Source organism: Saccostrea echinata, unplaced genomic scaffold, assembly GCF_033153115.1.
Source record: "Saccostrea echinata isolate AGI-Se365-2 ecotype Australia unplaced genomic scaffold, CSIRO_AGI_Sech_v1 ptg000028l, whole genome shotgun sequence".
NCBI classification, from domain to species: Eukaryota; Metazoa; Mollusca; class Bivalvia; order Ostreida; family Ostreidae; genus Saccostrea; species Saccostrea echinata.
In genome coordinates this window covers 10,964,246-10,985,426 of record NW_026889777.1, presented here as the reverse complement: position 1 = coordinate 10,985,426, position 21,181 = coordinate 10,964,246, and the positions used below count along the sequence as shown (strand labels likewise).

The following is a 21,181-nucleotide window of genomic DNA, read 5'->3' as shown; positions in this document are numbered from 1 at the left end:
CTTGGCACTTTCGCTTTTGTAAAATACCATTATCGACAAATGCACAGGTACGTGTTTATCCTATTCTACAGCTACACCTGACCTCAACCTTTGACCTACTTTAATTCACATTTGATTTAACAAACTTTTTTCACAAATCAGCAATATTTCTCAGATTTATATTCAAATTGGTAACCAGAATAATATTTGCAAGATAAAGTGGAAGAATTTTGTAAGATCTTGTCACAATGTTAAAAATGTGTACAAAAATTGTATAGAATTACACAGAAAACAGTAAGTCCCACATCTAAATATAGAGAAAACTTACGATTTCTTTATATTTTACGGATTTATTATTTATGTCATTTCTAATCAAAATCAGTCAATATATATATATATCAATCCAAGCATTAAATTGTGTTTGTATTATGTATCCTTAAGGTTAATATACATGTACAACGTTAAAACATTAACGTCAAAATTTGAACACATAATTGTTAACAAGGGGGTTTCTGAAGCTAGAGGAACAGATCACACGAGTGTACATGTAGTAACCATCATCCATTGTCATTTTTTTGTGTGTCACCTGCAGGGCAGAGCGAAACTTATGGATAACTTTACCCGGCGTCTGTCTATCGATCTGTCCGTTTGTCACATCCTCTATCTTGAGATCTGTAAGAGGTATCAATTTGATATTTTGTCCATAAATTGCTTGGCACTTTAGCTTTTGTAAAATACCATTATCGACCCTTGCAGAAGTGTTTACCCTATTCTATAGCTTTCAATAATCTAATCCCTAATTTGAGATTTTAATCCGTAATGTTTTTGGCAGTACCTTGACTCAACTTTCTAATGTACAAGAATAATTTTTGTAAATGTTACCTTGAATTATAATACCCGTTTTGTCAGCAAATTACATTCTGAATATAAATCAGTGTAATTAAAGTCTATATAAGTGAATCCCTATCATTGCTAAAGTATCAATACGACATGGGAAGAATTAAAAATCGGAGCATGACCCATAAGCGTAATTTCAGAAGGCCAGTCCGTAATCCGCATTTTGCATAAATATTCGAGATAAATACGGAATTTCCATAGTAGAAATCAGTTCTGTCCTTTAATTTCACCTTTGACCTACTTTTCAAAATAGTGCATTGTGCCGATTTATAGCATATTTTTGACATTTATGAGGTGTTTGCCATAAAATATTTTTTAAAAATAATTCCAGCGCTACAGTCCACCTGACCTCAACCTTTGACCTGCATGCACTTTGCAAAATTCACAATTGTATATTCTGAATTTTGAAAGCGCAGCGAGCGGCGCGAAGCGAGCTCAATAGACTGACGTGCAAGAACAGAGAAATTTGGACTAAAATCTGTATATTTATTAAGTGTGGAATCTTCCCTAAATTCCTTCGCTACCAGCATTCCATTCGATAATGGCGAATATAACAAAATGCATTTTAAGATGCTGTGCAGGGGAACTCCTTAAAATAAAAAAAAAGTCAAAAAATCTTTCTGCCAACACAAAAGTATAATTCATGCGTCTTGAAATATGCATTAATGTTAGTAATTCTTTTTATGGAGAAAGTATTCAAATTACAGATATTGCTTGCAAATACGACCACATTATTAATTGTCCCTACTTATTGTAGATTCCTTAATATACATGTACATCGGGAAATTATTACGGAATATTTTAGCGAAATGCAATACTCGCCAAACAAAATTTCTCTATTTTATTTTTATACTGCTGAAATACATGTTCATGCAAAAAATGTAGAGATACAGATCACTCGCAATTTGATGTACACGTCATTTTGCCTATATCACGTAAAACAAGCATTCTGAGAGTATTGCATTAGCAATACTAGTCCCCTACCGGCAAGTGTAATCTGGTTCCCGTTAAGAATTGAAAATGCCATAATTCCGTCAAAAATTAATGAAGTGGGGCGAAATGTAAACTTGATCTATAACTAATCAAGGTAAAGTCACATACCAAAAATCAGCTCAATATCTACAAGCGTTTAGAAGAAAATTGCGGAAAACCCTTAAAAATTGAAAAGGCCGTAATTCCGTCAAAAATCAATGAAGCGGAACGAAATGCAAACTTGATCTGTAACTCATCAAGATACACTCCCATACCAAAAATCAGTTCAATATCTGCAAGCGTTTAAGAAAAAAGTGCGGAAAACCAAGTGGGACAGACTAACAGACAGACAGACAGAGGGACAGACAGACAGACAGACGGACGGACAGACTCAGAGGAAACCTATAGTCCCCTCCGGTTTCACCGGTAGGGGACTAATAATAATGAATCTACAGAATTATGCATACAATGGAAACAATTATTTGTAAATCTCCCCCGATTTAAAATACACAAGGCATGTATTGAAAATCAAGTATTTCTCTCAATTATTTGTGTTTAGAAATCACTTCTTACATTAGATGTTCAGTTTCTTAAGCACAACTTGCAGTATCTCTATTTCTTTATCTTGTTTTTTTTTTTTTTTAATTTTACAACAACTTATTTCTTTGCCAACCATGTTGACAATATAAATCAGTTGCAACCACTGTACGAGGGCTGTCCCCAAAAGTCGAAGACACAGTTCATAACTTTGTAAATATTCAACCAATATAAACAAAATTTTGTATGACTATCATTTACCAAATATCCATTAAAACATTGAATAACTGAATGAAAATCTTTCACAGTAATGATATTGTGATAATTTACATTTGTTACCGAGGGTATTGAAGATGCATTTCTTTTTCTGACATGTAAAACATTAAATTTCAAAAATTCAAATTTATATCAATCAAATCTGAAAACAAACCTGCAAAACATATAAAATTTTCATGTAAATGGTATCTGGGACAAAGGAGTGGTGACGCAGTTTTAAAATGAAAGAGTATTCTGATTCGAGTTTACCATTACCACAAATGATGTCGTCAAACGCGTCCCCAGCATATGGGGATGTAATGAAATATTGGTTTGATTGAGGTATATTTTCCCTCTCAGAATTATATTTAAAACAAGACGTGTTTGTGATACATGATACCCCCGTATGGCAACTTATAGCGAAGGTTAAACTTTCTCTGAAGCATATCAAGTATGTTTGTACCCAAAGCAAGGTCTTGTCCCGAGGAATATACCAGTGAAATATGAAAATTCTTGCAGCAACCATTGAAAAGATATGTAAAAGGTTAAAGTTTTTCAAAAGCAAAGTTAACGTTTTTCAAAAGTAGGTCAAACTCCAAGGTCAAGGTCAAAGTTGTTGGTATCCAAAAGAAGGTCTTGTCACAAGGATTACATAGGTGAAGCATGAAAGCCCTGGCACCAACTGCTCAAAAGTAATGGCCAAGGTTAAAGTTTTCCAAAAGTAGGTCAAACTCCAAGGTCAAGGTCAATGGGATATAATAGTTGGTATCGAAAGGTCTTGTCACAAGTAATACACGTGAAGAATGAAAGCCGCCTTAACACCAAATATTCAAAAGTTATGTCCAAGGTAAAAGTTTTCCAAAAGTAGGGTCATGCAAAGTTGTTGGTATCCAAAGAAAGATCTTGTCACAAGAATTACAAGTGAAGCATGAAAGGCAAAGCACCAACCGTTTAAAAGTGAAGTTGCCTACGAAGGCCAGTTTTTGAAAGAGAACAATCATGATATGTTCAAAGTGAAGTAAATTATGATTGCTTTTGTGCGCTGTCCTTCACTATTACACTTTTTAAAATTTTTATATTACTTTCTTTTTTTAAAAGTGTTATTCTTATGAAACTTGAAATCCATGATCATTAGAGGTTGCCCTTTACTATATCTACATGTGTACAACAAGAAAAGGAAGTTATGTTAGCAAAGAGAAACTGAATTTTTTAACCTGTCTTCAACTTTTTGGGTCAACCCTAGCTTGTTCTCAGTGTTGTCTATAAAATTACAACAAAAGGGAAAGTCAAAATAAAACAAAAGAAGTTTATTCTTCATTATTGAAAGATGTTAATAAAATGAAGTTTGCAAATTTCAATTATTAAAACATCTTTTCTGCAATTTTTTAAGCATTATGAATTAATACATTATCTCAATTTTTAAACCTGTAAGATATAACACATTACTATTATTTCTTAGGCAAGTAAGTACACCACCTTACATTGTAAAGTGAAACAAACATCTCCTTTTGAATGAAAAGAGAGATTACCTTGAAATTTCTTGAGCAATATTTGAGTGCATTTTTTTGCTGGATATAACTGCCTGAACAATCTTTAAAGACTATTTCATAGAAGCTCCTATTAACAGATATCAATTTCTGATCTTTGGAACAAAACTTTGTTCATAGCATGGAATATGTAAGCTTAACACATGTAGCGTTCATACAAAATCTAGAGTATTATATATTTAACAAGATTATCAATCACCGAAACACAAGAATATACACTGTATGATATTAGCTGTCTGCTCTTATTCAACAAACCAGTGACTAACAATAGCATAATAACAAGCTAAGTTGATTTCTTAACAGATTTTACACAAATTCATAAACAAAAGCATACTAAGCCAATATATTTTTTTTCTATATCAATATAGTGATTTCTTTAATATTTTTTTTTCAGTTTCTAGGTTCATTCTATTTTTCAGCGATGTTTATTCAAGAATTATTATTACATGTAATGCCTAACCAAGAAAATACTCAATTTACAATGAACACCATGGTATAAACATGACTGACTCAATACTACGGCCAAATAAAACATTCTAGTATCTTTTCTTACACAAATATTAACAGCAAAGAAAAGCATCAGCTGAAATCAAGGAAGACTTTTTCTGTATGAAACTTAAAAAAATTCAAGCATTTCAATCAAGGTTTTCTTTTTCTAAAAAGGAAAATTAACATTTAATTCTTTTGCCTAAAATCGGGAATTGAACACTTGACAACCATTTATAAAATGTCCAAGTCATAATCATAAGTTAAAAGCACCAGTATTTCAATGAACACATACAATATCTGGGCCTTATATTCACTTTGTTGTAAATGTGTCTTTAACTGCTTGGCTAGTGTTATCAAACATTGGAGATCGTCATTCAAGTTAGAAATACATGTCACTGTGAATTTTGAGCAGTAATTATTTACCTTATAAAGAAAAAAAATATTAAAAGATATTTAAGAAAACAAATTCTAAACACATGAAAAATGCAAAAGAGAAAAATAAAAGAATAAATTTAAAAAAAAAAATCATAATAAAAGGAAACCAAAAATATAAAGCTCAGAAAAAAAACTTATTGCTTTGATCAAAAAAGTTCCTTCGTTATAAATACCGCTAAGTTGAAATTAAATTTAACTTCTAATATTGGGAAAATATCCCTTTGGCGTAGTTAAAAAACCTTTATACTTTGTTTCAAGTACTTCGCAAAATTTGGTTGAGACTCTTAAAGAGATTTATAAACTTGTAACATGTCTCCTTGTGATACAGCTTAGAATAATGAAATAATACAAAGAAACGCAGACATAAAATGCTATCATTAACTGCCCTATGCAACTGATGTCACATTAAATTTATTCCATTAGTTTTATTCCTCAGTCAAAATCTTTTCCCCTCTTGGCACTGTGCATGATTATAGAGTATCACAGAAGCTTCTGGTTGACCAGGATTATTGTAAGGGTGCAACAGATCCATCGTTAATTGATAATTGTGCAAATCCGATCAAAGTCTTGTCACAGGGAGCCTCATTAGGACTACAGCCTGAATTCTGGTCAGAGAAAAAAAAATTAAATGAATTAAAATGGTTTGTTCTTTACAATTTCTTATCAATTAGATATGGACTGACCACTAAAACTTGGTCTGATACATTTAATTGTGTTTTGCTGTGATGACTTTTAAGTTTCACAACTACCACTACCCCCAGACTTCTCTGCTTTGGGAGCACATTATTACTTTCAACAATGAAGAAAGAAGGGACGTAACATTAGGGAAGGTCACGACTAAAAGAGTGTGTTGATTACTTACTAAAGCAAATGTAACATTCTTGAGCTCTGGACAGTCCTGAAGTTTCTGTAGATTGGCAGCAACTACAAAGTATAAAATTCAGACAGTTTTAATTAACATCTATACTACTATATTAAAATAATAGACTCGAATTTTTGGCTTTTAATACCGATAAATCGGAAGAGTACTGTCTTTTGTTTGATATATTTTAAACATCATTGGTACTTGAAGATTACCAATTTGTTTTTATTTTTTCTCAATTAAGCTTTGCTAATTAATAATCAACGAAAATTCCTCAAAAAATTCCGGAAATCATCTGGATTTTTTGGATTTTACAATCTTGCGCGTGCGCATTACATTCACGCTAAATCAATCTCCCTTGCAGAGTTGTCGTTCGTTTCTCTCTCATACACAAATGTATGAGCCGTTGGTCGAGATTGTGTTCAAATCAGAGAAGACAAAAATAAATACTAAGTAGATGTATATTTGTTATTGTATAATTTCTCTAATAAGAAATCAGTAATATATATGAACAGAATATACAGCAAATTTCCAATGAAAATTTACACGTATTTGTCATAGGGGTCGGAACCAGGGGGGGGGGCTAGGGGGGCTTAGCCCCCCTTTTCATAATATAGGCATTGAAAATTGGGGCTTACCTTTTTTCGTTGGTTTAACCCCCCCCCTAACTTTCAAATAGCCATCCCACTTTCAATTTGCTTCTGAGCCTATGTTTTTATGTATTATCGTAATCATATCTGAGTTTGTGATATTGTGGCCACGTGGGTAATCATTCGCCATCTCGGAGACACATTTATTATATGTTATTTACATCTCTGGCCATCTCAACGGAGGCAAAAAGCTCATGATCGTAGGAGCAACATTAATGTAACTACCCGATTTATTTTATCCCTCCTCTTTTATCCTTTTTTGAGGGGAACTGAAGGGGGGGGGGGTGTGTGTTACAACTCCAGTTAGAATCACATCTTAGTGAAGTAGGCATTCTTTTTCCGCCAAAAATTACAATAATAACTACTATATAAAAATTATAGACTCGAATGTTTGGCCTTTAATACCGATAAATCGGAAGAATACTGTCTTTAGTTTTATATATTTTAAACATCATTGGTACTTGAAGATTACAAATTTGTTTTTATTTTTTCTCAATTAAGCTTCTTTTTTTTAATTACTTTTTCTATGTACTAATTCAAGGATATTACATTAATTTTTATCAAAACAGACAGTCTTTTACAGATTATATACCTGTCTTTTACCTGTGTATATATAAAGTACATGTATATGTATTAGCCATGCTTAACTCTTTTATTGTTGAGGTCATATTTTGAACAAGTTGAGACCTGCAGTGTCAAAATTGTTACAAAATTTTTTACACCTTTACTTTAATAACTGATTGTGTAAAAATACCAGCTTAGCACATTTCTTCATTTTCATTACTTTGCTTGATATGTATCAACAGTGTGCTAAAGTCTTTGCTGTTGTCATATTTTCAATGAACATCCATAATTTCTTTTATTAAATTTGTTTGGAAGGGTGAAATTTATGTAAGCTCCGGCGTGATTCGAACTCAAGACTTGATCTATAGCTAACTGGTGGTCAAACCCATTCTGCGCTACGCCGTTATGCAACAATTTAAAAAAAAACAAAAACAAAACGAAACAAACACCAAAAAAAACAACAAAAAACAACAAGATGTGTTTGTGAAACACTGATGCCCCCGTATGGCAGCTTATGGCGAAGGTTAAAGTTTCTCAAATGCAAGTCAAAATCCTGGCCAAAAGATAAAAAATGTTGATACCCAAAGAAAGGTCTTGTCTCCAGGAATACACCAGTGAAATTTGAAAGACCTAGATACAACTGTTCAAAAGTTATGGCCAAGGTTAAAGTTTTTTAAATAAAAGTCAAACGTCAAGGTCAAGGTCAAAGTGGTTGGTATCCAAAGGAAGATCTTGTCACAAGGATTACATATGTGAAGTATGAAAGCCCTAGCGTCAACCATTCAAAAGTTATGGCCAAGGTTAAAGTTTTTCAAAAGTAGGTCAAACTCCTAGGTCAAGGTCAAAGGGTCAAAGTGGTTGGTATCCAAAGGAAGATCTTGTCACAAGGATTACATATGTGAAGTATGAAAGCCCTAGCATCAACCATTCAAAAGTTATGGCCAAGGTTAAAGTTTTTCAAAAGTAAGTCAAACTCCTAGGTCAAGGTCAAAGGGTCAAAGTGGTTGGTATCCAAAGGAAGGTCTTGTCACAAGGATTACATGTGTGAAATATGAAAGCCTTAGCATCAACCATTCAAAAGTTATGGCCAAGGTTGAAGTTTTTCAAAAGTAGGTCAAACTCCTAGGTCAAGGTCAAAGGGTCAAAGTGATTGATATCCAAAGGAAGGTCTTGTCGCAAGGAATACACACGTGAAGTTTGAAACCCTAAGCACCAACTGTTCAAAAGTTATGGCCAAGGTTTAAGTTTTTCAAAAGTAGGTCAAACTCCAAGGTCAAGGTCAAAAGGTCAAAGTTGTTGGTATCCAAAGGAAGGCCTTGTCACAAAGAATACACATGTGAAGTTTGAAACCCCAAGCACCAACTGTTCAGAAGTTATGGCCAAGGTTAAAGTCTCATAAAATTTTGCAAAAGTGGGTCAAACTCCAAGGTCAAGGTCAAAAGGTCAAATATGATGGTACCCAAAGAAAGGTCTTCTCACAAGGAATACACATGTGAAATATGAAAGTCATAGCTCCAACCAATCAAAAGTTATGGGCAAGGTTAAAGTTGACAACAGACAGACAGACAAACAGACAAACAAACAGACAAACGGACAAACAGACAAACAGACAGACAGGACAAAAACAATATACCCCCGGGATCTTTCGATCCGGGGGCATAAAAAAAAAAAAAACAGAATTATATTCACATTCATTGTTTATTTAAAAAATACCTTACAATATGAATGTATCGATGTATCTATTTTGTAAATGTCCGATATGCACATGGATTCATTCATAACAATGTCAATCCGTGCACGCAGGGGTCAAAGTCTAGTCTTCCATATAAAATATGATTTCCCATAAAGAAAATATGTACTGTACATCTAAGATAGATATTTCTATAATTGAAGGCCGATACATTTTCCTTATAATCTTCATTGTTGTAAGTTTGCAGCCAATGCACTGCCTCATTACACTATATTCACATTTCCAAATATTTTTCCTTAAGATTCTTTGCAAATTGGAAAAAAGTTCATGTTCTCATGAACTACCGTGGGATGAGTAAGAATATTTCCATTGTGATGTAAATGAACTCAAAAAATGGTGCTTTTTTCAAAAATGATCTTGAATGACAAAAATATGTGGCAAGTCATCAGAAAAATAATGTAAATATAAGATATGAATTTAATTTTATTTTTAGAGATAATTTAATTTCCAGCTTACCAACAATCATGTCCTTTCCATTAACTAGCCCTGCCTCCACCATTTCTCTGGAGACACTGTCAGCTGTGTCTGTTAAGAATATTTAACATTCAAAAAATTGGAATTTTAGCAAAGAGTTGGTGAACATCTTTTCATGAATTAAAGAGAATAGATGTATTTCTTCATGCTTGCTCTTTTACTAAATAGTTATACAAAAAAAAAAATTTTCTTGAGCATATTCTGTACAGTACTTACATGAATGTATGTAACTACATCATTTCATATATTTCTTTCATAGAATTAATTTATGCCAATGTAGTAGTGTGGAATATATTTAATAAATAAATGTTCTAAATTTAATGTAAATAAATTAAACTACCATAAAAGATAAACATAAAATGTTGGATCCACCCCTTTATTTCCCTAGCCCTACCTGTAAACTTGTACACCTGTATATAGATAATTAGTTACCTTAGGGCAGGTCAAGGGTTTTGGTGTTTTATTGGTTTTCATTGGTAGTTTGTTTAAGAAGTTGGATCTTATTGGTTTTATTCTTTTGGTCATTGGTTTTACCACCAAAATATTCATTCTTTGTCTTGTTGAGAGATTGCCAAGGCCAAACAAAAAAATATGTCTGGTTCCGGTTACACCTCCATAAAAATTAGGGTAGGTAGGTAGGGAAATTTTTTTTTTAACAAAATGATTTTCTTAATTTTTTCTTTAGAAATAATACCTATCACTGCTTTGCAAATGGCATTTAGATGTGGTATGATAATATAGTCAATATTGGTAGGGGACACCTACATGCTAGTTTGCTTTGGATTTAACACTATTAAACTATGTTTTGCAAGGAGGCCGTCATTGCTGAAACTGCCATTGATGGAAATCGGGGAAAATTCCGGAAAAAATATGAAAATTGCAGAAAAAAAGTTTAGGGTCGGGGGTATAAAATAGGGAAGGTCGAGTAACCGGAACCACACATATTTTTTTATTTGGCCCAAGACTTCATTTTATGGACTCTCTCATGACTTTGACTTGGAGACTGAGTTTTCCACTTTTTGGTTAGTACTAACTTTTCTTTATTGTTAATAGTTAATTAACATGTCCAGTCTGTAAATATGCAATTATAATAAATCCCATTTACACTTTATATTAATGGAATGAATGACCATGAGAGAAAGATATTTATTTTTATGATTGGAATTATTGATTTTGAAGATCAGTAATGTAAGTTATATATTGAAAGTGTAAATTGTTATGTTCAAGTTACACTATATATTTTATGATCCAGCTATTTGGTTACTTTCTTCAAAGTGAACAGATGATTTTTATTTTAATGGAATATATATTTTAATGTATACTGTATTAAATTACAGAGTCCATATACATGTTTATGACATCATACATTCATGTGGTAAAGCCTTTTCCCACAGAATGGTGAGGAACTATTTGTTTTAATTAGTAATATTTTTTTATGCCTATATATGGGAGAAAATATGTAATGACTATGAATCAGTTGTAAGAGTTATCTTCCTTAATTGAGAGTCAATATATGATTATCAATATGTTACCTATGTGAGCTAGATGTATGTATAAATGATGCATTAATAGGATTGATTTGATGTGATATAATATTGTTGTTTTATTATATTTCAGGGCTATGTTAATATATACTGCTCACTGTGTCAATAAAATAGACCTGAACCCTGAACAGAGACGTGCTTATTTATTTATACACAACCCCGTTACACCAATAAAAAATTTAATAAAATGTGCTCATAGCAAAGTGCCGGGACAAACAATTTTGATTTGTTGTAAACATAATCTATTATATGTTACAAGTTCATAATACATTTTAAAACTACGCTTTCCTGCATGAAATATGTGAATTCATTATAAGCATTTTTACTATAACCATGTTTTACTGTACTGTAAACTCATTAATTTTAATTGAGATCATATCTGGTGGTTTTAACAAAAAGTACAATTTAGTAAAATTAATAGACAGCTACCTTCTCCTCTTCTATCATTATTAAAATTTAGAGTTTGTTGATTGCCTAATTATGTGGAGTGACTCAACCACTAGTACAATGAAAATTGGTGCTTAACAAAAAAAAAATGATGGGACCACAGTATCGTTCTTATTTTGTCCAAAAGGGATTTTTAAATCATTTTTCATATAATTTAATTCTCTATTCACACAGTGTACATGTATCTTGTCTAACAGTGAAATAAAATTTGCTATTTTTACATTCTCTCTTTCTTACCTTGCCCAATGGTGAATTCAAATTTGATATCATTTAATTCTCTCTTTTCATTTCTGGAATAACAAAAATAGCATCTTGTTTATGGGAAATAGCTTAGTTTTTTTTTTTAAAATTAACCTGGAACTTAACAGTTCCTTCCTATCTGGTTTATCTTTATAAAGTCTTTCTCTGCTTTTTCAACCAAATAAAATTTTGATTAATTTTAACCTAAAAAAATTTCAACAGATGAATACATTTTGGCTTCTCAATATTAGGCTTTTTCAAATTTGATACAACTTTCTACATAATATTTTTAAAATAACACTCACCTGAGTCTCAGGACTAGGTTTAATGGCACCTGTGAAACCTCAGCCTGCGAAACCTTGAGGGATAAAAAAGAAGAATATGAAAAAAAAAAACAATAGTATTATTTTCATGACCATAATTACTTTTGTTATAAATCATGATCAGTAATTATAAGTCCATTCATACCTGAGTTGCTGAAGCTGACGGGGTGGAGTCTGCTGATTCGTTGACCAGTAAAGCTGTCGATTCCGAGGGTGTATTGTCAGCTCCTGTGGCGATGGTGCTATCTGTCCTCTCTACTACAGTGGCAGTACTACTGGTACTGCCAGCCGGCTGCTCAATTTCTGTAGTGTCTGCATTCTACAAATTTATAATGTCATCAATATTGTAAATATTACTGTAACAATTCATTATAAAGTACTTAATTTTTATTTACCTCCCTTTTATAAAAAGGTTAAATATGGGTTGGATTTGAAGAAGACATTAAATCATTATCACCAAGATATAATGTACAACATTTTAGAATGTTCAATAAAAACAATGTCCACTGTAAGTACACTTAGTCTATTCTACTAAAAATTATTCTTAAAGGCAAATTTAATAGCATGGAATTCAAATTTTCAAGATAATGCTCAACAGATAAAAGGAAATATGATGCATACACCATTAAGAAGATGATTACATAAGATGGTGAAACAAAATAGTGAAGCAAATTCAATTTCCTTGTAATTTTTTCAGAAATGATTTACAATAAAATACTACTAGAAATGGACGATTCTGAAGTCACTAAATTCTACAACATATCCTTACCTCCACAGGTTCCCTAGTCTCCTGAAAATAAATGCAAGTATCATTAACATATATACTTTATATATATTTGCAAATCTAACTTTTAATGAATATAAATATCTTTCTGTATTAAAAACATCTTCTGCTATCACAGAAACCCTGTGTATCAATTCTGTAGCATTCATTTTTTTTTTACACAAACTTAAGAATGTTTCTTGTGTGGGGGTTGCAAAAAGCATATTCTATCTGTTCAATAGCATTCCTTTTTTTTTTTTTTTTTTACACAAACTTAAGACCATTACTTGTGTGGGAGTGGCCACCAGTGTATTCTATCTATTCAGTAGCATTCAGTTTTTACACAAATTTAAGATCCTTACTTGTGTTGGGGTGGCGACTAGTGTATCCTGTCCCTGATCTGGAACCATCTCATCATCTGACCACTCCCATTCTCCCTCCTCATTCTTGTGAAGCTTCCCACTGGACCCAGGGACACGCTTAACCTTCTGGGGTTTGACAGCCACACCATCGGACAACAGAGACTTAACAAGGTACTGTTTGTCCTGTTAAAAACCAACCCTCACAGATCCAAGAACAGTGTATTAACCAGAATTTTTAGCAACCATCTAATTATGGCATTATTAATGATAGTCTTGGCAACACAAAAAATAAATTTTGCTAAAAAGCAATCATGATAAATGTTTTCCTTACCTTTGCTTTCTTAAAGAACTCATGCTTCAGGAGCTGTTTTGCTGTTGGCCTGAAATAAAAACACAATATTTTCTCAAAATCTTAAGAGAAGTTACAATTTAGAATATAAACAAGCTCAAAAGTATTTCTATGTCAAACTTTAAATCCTTCTTTAAAAAAAATCCTGAAGCAAAACGTTCCCTGTGTGAAGGAAGCATGATGGAACCAAAATATCTCACATGTATTTATTATAATATACAGTCAAACCTCTTTATCTTAAACTCAATGGGACAAAGGAAAAACTTTTGAGATATCTGAAGATTTGACATCAAGGTTAAAATACATAAAGAAAAAGTGGTTGGGACTTCCAACTTGCTTGGACACATCCACAATATTCGAGGTATTGCTGTTGGAGATACTGAAGTTCAACTGTATTGCTTATGAACACTTCTCTCTTGGAAGAACTATCTAAATCAGAGCAATTATGTCGCACTGCAGAAAAAATTCTGCAAATAAAGTAATGAAAAATTGTAAGTACTGCACCTTTTTTCCGGTTCTTTTCGCAGACATTCAGCTATCATTTTACGGAATATTTTTGAGTAACCCTTGTACTGTTCTTTGTCCTCTGCACTGGTGTCCAGATTTGGGGGTTCGTTCTGTAAAGTCAGCATCAGGACTTTCATTGGTGGATATTTATGGTACGGGGCAGTACCGGTCGCCAGTTCAATGGCTGTAATCCCAAAACTCCAGATGTCAGCCTTGAAGTCATAGCCTGTCACCTGTCTCAGGAAAAGAGAAAATGAAAGTTGAAATTTATTTTTTTGCAAAAAATATCATTTAGTTGCTTAAATTATGGTGGATTTACTTTGTCTTAAATCATGCTTAAATATTCTTAACTCCTAATTTCAGTGGATAAAATTTGTTCAATTTATTTATAAAAAAAAAATATCAATGAACTAAACTTTTTTGTAAAAATTGACCAATGTTTCATTATTCACAGTGAAGTTTAAATGTAAATACAGAACCAATTCAGAAATCACCACTGCATGCTGAAGTCTTACAAAAATCACTGTTGTTTCGCACACAAGTCTTTTAATTGTAATTCTAAACAAATCATTGAAGAGATTTTTTTCTGATTAACATATATAAAACTGATCTTCTTTTTGAATATTCATACTGACCTGTTCCATGACCTCTGGTGCCATCCAACATGGGGTTCCAACAAAGGTGTGTCGGACACTGTCCCTAGTAATGTCTTTACCTGTGGCGAGCCATGCACTAACACCAAAATCTGTCCAGGGAAGAATAAAAATGTTAACTTGTAGATTGACCAAATATGGAAATAAATTGATGCTGTCAAGAGCTTTATAAAGTAATACATCAATCTATATAATGTTGGACTCGGAATCTATAGTCCATAATTTATCTACACTCCATCCAGTAATTATTAATTAATATTTACATCCACTGAATATTATTTCCTTTATTTCTTCTAAAAACCATTGCCGCTAATCAGTCCATAAACAACACTAAGCAAGCCACCTGCATAGATTTCTTAAGCAACGGCTGTTCCATCAATTATGCATACAATGACATACACATCTTGATATAATATTTAACATATTTAATTTACTTAATGTTTTTTTTTCAAAAGATATAAATATAAACAATAAAATGTCTTTCTTTCTTTGTTAGTAATTAGAGAATTAATGTCACAGCTATTGCAGAAAAAATTCACATAACCCGCTTATGAGGGTTATGTATTTTTTTCTGCAACAGCTGCGACATTAATTCCCGTACTAACAACCAAAGAAAGCATTTTATTGTTTAACACAAGAATAACACTGGCTATGATAACACATTGTTTATCTCTATTTATAATTATAATATTTTATGAACATTAAGAGCACTGGTCACTCAGATCTGGTGATACATCTTTTGTCTCTAACTTGTACAAAATGTAATAATTTACATGTATATTACAAAGAAAGATAACTGCAACAATATATTTATTCTTAAATTCTCTTCCAAACTACAAATTAATTCTGTATCAACCAAGCCCAAATCACATTTGTTTATCACTGATCAATACCTCTTGTCATATTTTCTTGTATACCTGCTATATATACAGCCCCATCGTCTCCCAGCAAAACGTTCCCTGCCTTGATGTCTCGATGTATCTGTCCATTATTGTGGAAGTATTCTAAGCCCTTTAACACCTCTTTCAGGACAGTAGCAATAGAAGCCTCATCCATTACCCCATTCTTACAAATTCCAGCTTTCATTCTGCTTTTGATGATATCAAGCATTGAACCTGCATGTAAACATCAAATAATTAATACATGTATCAGCAATACTTTTTCTTAACGCATATTTAATGCACATCCATTTTACTATGTACTTTTTTAAAATAACTGTTTTATCCCTTTCTATGCCTCCGTAATTAAAGATTCGGGGGCATATACATCTAGTTTTTGATCTGTCTGTGTATCTTTTCAAATGTCTGTCTTTTTGATAGCAAAACTTTAACATTGCCTACGTCTTCTGAATGGTTAGTGCTAGGACTTTCATACTTTACATGTGTATTCCGTGTGACACGATCTTTCTTTGGGTAATAACATTTTTGTCTTGACCTTGGCATTTGACCTTTCATTTGAAAATGACAAAAATTTACCTTGGCCTCGAGCTGTCATGTGGGGGCATCAGTGTTTCACAAAATCTTGATTCACGTCTATTACTTTTTTAGCATAAACTATCTAATTTCTTGATTAAAAAATTTAAATGTAAATACAATATATAACTTTACTTCCTGTTTCAACAATTGTCATGTCAATGTGTTAATTGTGTTGTTATTCTTTACAAAAATGAGTATCGAAAACAGATTTATGAATTAAATTACCTTTCAATTATATGTATACATAAAGTTTTTAGTATAATGATAATTAAAGTACATAAAGTAAATGTTTAATATTTCAAAGACCCATTAGAGAGTGCCCTATTAAACCTTGATATGGCTTTAAGTTCCCCTTTGATTCTTGGATTACTATGCCTTTTAGGGTCTAGATTTAACTAGAACTGTCCAAAAGGGACAAATACCCCCCGCTGGGTTTTTCAGAGAAGGTACCAAATCACTAATGTTTTCTAGATGTGAGAGGTGTTCACAATTTGCTTAAACATTTAGAGTGAAAATTTAATTACTCATTATATTTTTTTTAATGAATGACACTAATGTGCAGCCTATTAAAACATCAATACTAATAATTACAATGTTTTTTATTACATTGAAAAAATAGTTTGCAACTATCTGTCATCTTTGCGAGACATGACACTCTGCAAATTGATTGTTGAAAAAAAATATCATAATTAATTATACAAAGTCAAACTGATCTTAATACCTTTATATCAAACTCATTTTAAAAATAAAAGGCTGGTTTCAGTAACTATGTATTTTGACAGACATAAATTACAATTAAGAGGCTTAGAAAACAGAGATCTTTATTTCTTTCTGCCCAATTCTCAGGAGATATAGATAAGACCTGCTTGATCAGAGATGCCCTAACAGTTTCCCACACTGAACTCATTAATTAATCTCTAACTGGATGCATGTCCACTCATTACTCCAAAGGGACAAATAGATTTACACTATCTGCTGAGTAATGTAAAAACTGTTTTCAATATTTTGTGATTTTTTTTTAGTTCTGATGAGTAGTTTTAATCTGTAGTTCACATTTTTGTACAGATGTTCTAGATTCTATGTCTCAAACCTTAGACATGAACCCGAAATGACTAAGTCAATAAAAATGAAAAAAAAACAAAAACACCTGTAAAATGCAGAAAAATTATCAAATAATGTTGAAAATACCAGGTGCACATTTTCATATGGTAAATAATAAGTGTACAGATTTTCATACAAATCTATGCAATAGTCTCTGGGAACAGATCCGAGTTATTAGAGTGAAAATTTAATTACTCATTATATTTTTTTTTAATGAATGAAATTAAGGTGCAGCCTAATAAAACATCAATACTAATAATTACAATGTTTTTTATTACATTGAAAAAATAGTTTGCAACTATCTGTCATCTTTGTGAGACATGACACTCTGCAAATTGATTGTTGAAAAAAAAATATAATTAATTATACAAAGTCAAACTGATCTTAATACCTTTATATCAAACTCATTTTAAAAATAAAAGGCTGGTTTCAGTAACTATGTATTTTGACAGACATAAATTACAATTAAGAGGCTTAGACAACAGAGATCTTTATTTCTTTCTGCCCAATTCTCAGGAGATATAGATAAGACCTGCTTGGTCAGAGATGCCCTAACAGCTTCCCACACTGAACTCATTAATTAATCTTTAACTGGATGCATGTCCACTCATTACTCCAAAGGGACAAATAGATTTACACTATCTGCTGAGTAATGTAAAAACTGTTTTTAACATTTTGTGATTTTTTTTTTAGTTCTGATGAGTAGTTTTAAGCTGTAGTTCACATTTTTGTACAGATGTTCTAGATTCTATGTCTCAAACCTTAGACATGAACCCAAATGACTAAGTCAATAAAAATGAAAAAAAAACACCTGTAAAATGCAGAAAAATTATCAAATAATGTTGAAAATACCAGGTGCACATCTTCATATGGTAAATAATAAGTGTACAAATTTTCATACAAATCTATGCAATAGTCTCTGGGAACAGATCTGGACAAAACCACATAATAAAAATGAAAAAAACACCTGTTAAATACAAAAAAATAATCCAATCACGATGAAAATACCAGGTGCACACCTTCATATGGCGAATAATAAGTGTACAAATTTTCAGACAAATCCTTGCAACAGTTTCCAAGAAATGGTCCGGACAAAATCTGGTCTACAGACAGACGGACATGCTGATTCCAATTTACCCCCCCTAAACTTCGTTTGTGGGGGGTATAACAATAGCATCTGAGGACATCCATGGTGCTAGCAGCTGAGGATGTCCTTGGTGCTAGCAGATGAAGACATTCATGGTGCTAACATCTGAGGGCATCCATGATGCAAGCAGCTGAGGATATCTATGGTGCTAGCAGCTGAGGACATCCATGGTTCTAGCAGCTGAGGACATCCATGGTGCTAGCAGCTGACGACATCCATAGTGCTAGCAGCTGAGGACATCTGTGGTGCTAGCAGCTGAGGATATCTGTGGTGCTAGCAGCTGAGGATATCTGTTGTGCTAGCATCTGAGGACATCCATGGTGCTAGCAGCTGAAGACATCTGTGGTGTTAGCAGCTGAGGACACCAGTACTGTATCATGTATGTATGTAACTTTTGATTCATTATTACTTACCTCCACCACATAGCTTCATAACCACCCAGAGTTCTTCCTTCACCACAAATGATGTATAATACCCCACCACATTCTCATGTTTACACTGACTCATAGCCTGAATCTCTTTCTGAAATCAAACAGCAAACTGAGGAAATAAAGTTTCATTTTTTAATATTTTCATGACAGATTTACGCTGCAACATGCAACAAATCTCAATGTCTACATTGCACCATGAGAAAAATTATGTAAACTACCGGGCAGTAAGAGATTTTGAGTGTTTCTGTTTTTAAAGAAAAACTTTAAAAGCTTTGGGTAACATTTCATCGTGTAAATAATGATCTTCTTTATGGGAAAATTAAGAACAACTAACCAAAAGCTCCTCTACTGTGGTGTTGCATTTTTCCAGGTTTATTCTTTTAATAGCCACTTTTTCATTTCTTGGTTTACAGACAGCCGCCTGGACAACTGCTGTAGCTCCCGCACCTATGAATGAAAATCACAAAGCATTTAACAGTGAAATTTTGAAAATGTATCTACAGTTTATCACTTTACTGTACTTAAGAGTCAATGCAAAATTCATCAGCTCTCTGTTTTTTTAATGAAGAGTCTTGAGAGATATAACTTCTGAATATAATTAAGGAATGATTTTTTTATGATCATGTTCACAAACATTTGTTTATGAGAGTTATTCCTCAGAGTCAATGCTTTATATCAAGGTCAAACTTTGTTGGTCAAGAAAGATCAGGGAATCAAATGGCTGTTTAATTTCATAGATGTGTACATGCATCTTAAATATATAATTTCACCAGACCAGGTAATTTTTAAAAGAATGTTTGAATGCCCCATCCCAACTCTGGGTAAAAAAAATCTAGCTGGTAGGTAGCTAGGAGGATTTTTTCTGAGCTTTTATAGGTAACTGTTCCCTTCGAGTTATTTCCCTTAACCGCCATCTTCGAGGTCAAACAAGTAAATTTTCCTCTTTGGGCAACCAAATATGCACGACAAAACTGAAATATAAGGGCAAAAATTGTTATACTACATTTCTTACGAATAAAAGAGAGCTTTTGTTAAACATACATTCATAAAAAAAAAAAAACGGTGTTATCTTCATGTCATTGCCCAGTATCACATTTAAATTGGTTAAATAATGAAGGAGTTTGGGCTTGTTGACCTCCAATATGGGGACCAAGGGGAAATAAATCTTGCTTAAATTGCAAACATTGAAAACTAAAGATAAGGTTGTGCTATAATGATAAAGTATTTGCGAACAAAAGATTGTCTGTTTGCCCTTACCCAAGAGTCTGAAAATGGACAGATTCAAAACTTTTTTTAAAACCTCCAGGAAACAATTATTTTCAAGGGAGAATGCAGAGCTCAACTTAATCAGAACACTGGACCCTTATAAACTCATCCCACAATGGAAACACTCTATAGACGACCTTCTAGCTTCCCAAATGATTCAGATTGACCTGACTAAATTTGTTGAAAATATTCATGAAGACAATTTTCGAGGAATAAATGAGTGGTTTACAATAAAGAGGTTCAATGATGACATCTGTAAAGATTTATTTGAAAAGAGAAAAATATCTTGAAGCAAACTCTTCCTTGTTAAAGTATGTTAATGATTGAAAATTAATCAAATACAAGTTTGAAGTGGAGGTGTCTGAAATTCATTGAGTTAGGCACCTTGTGGTAACAAAAGGATGGGATGACTCAACATACGAAACAAGTGCCTGTGCTGCAAACACACGTACTGAGTTCCTAGACCATTGTTAAACTTATCTCTAGGAACTATCATTTTAACATAAATAAAATAACACTGTAACAAAGTAATCATGAAACATGCATATCCATTATCATTCATGACTACTTCATGAATATTTCATATGATGTAAATGAACTTCAATATGCCGATTACCCTTTTCACACGTAAAACATGCATATGCTCCAGCAACTATACTAAATTACAACCATTAATTATCTCCAGCCAAGTTTTTCTTGAAATACCATTTAAACACAAATTAATCCTATTCATCAATTAAAATGTACTTTATTTAGAAATATCTTAACATTTGCTGACCTATTTAACTGATAAACATCCATCACATTAAACATGACCGACATACGCACGCTCTCGTACAAACGTAATATTTCGACTTTCCTTAGTTCTGAAACAGTCGAAAATAACATTTTGAACAAATACCCCTGAAAATGAAATGAGCAAAATTTATTACCTATGACGTCTTTCAGTTCGTAAGCATCTCGGTTGTTTGGCCAGGAAGTTTTTTCCGCTTCGGCCATCGTCGTACACCAGACTTTGACCAGCCTCAGCCAGAAAAACGACCTTGACCGAAAAACGGATTTTGAGGACAGCAATCCCGAGTTTATTTTAAGAAATTCAGTTCTTATCAATTTATTCCCATATGAACAGTATAATTTGTATTTTATGATAATTCTTATCAAA

The 21,181-nt window shown here is 32.6% G+C and overlaps 1 protein-coding gene across 1 annotated transcript; it reads right to left on the bottom strand.

Moving 5' to 3' along the window:
- Nucleotides 1-3,926: 3,926 nt before the first annotated feature.
- LOC133194117 (serine/threonine-protein kinase OSR1-like) lies at nt 3,927-21,068 on the bottom strand. Its single transcript, XM_061330091.1, has 15 exons — nt 20,952-21,068; nt 19,088-19,200; nt 18,736-18,844; nt 15,517-15,714; nt 14,582-14,691; nt 13,944-14,179; nt 13,422-13,470; nt 13,091-13,273; nt 12,735-12,755; nt 12,111-12,284; nt 11,948-12,000; nt 11,640-11,692; nt 9,394-9,462; nt 5,974-6,035; nt 3,927-5,716 (listed from the first exon to the last, which is right to left on the bottom strand). Exons 1-15 carry the CDS (start codon nt 21,016-21,018, stop codon nt 5,618-5,620), a joined length of 1,596 nt encoding a protein of 531 aa, XP_061186075.1. The 5' UTR covers nt 21,019-21,068; the 3' UTR covers nt 3,927-5,617.
- Nucleotides 21,069-21,181: the final 113 nt, after the last annotated feature.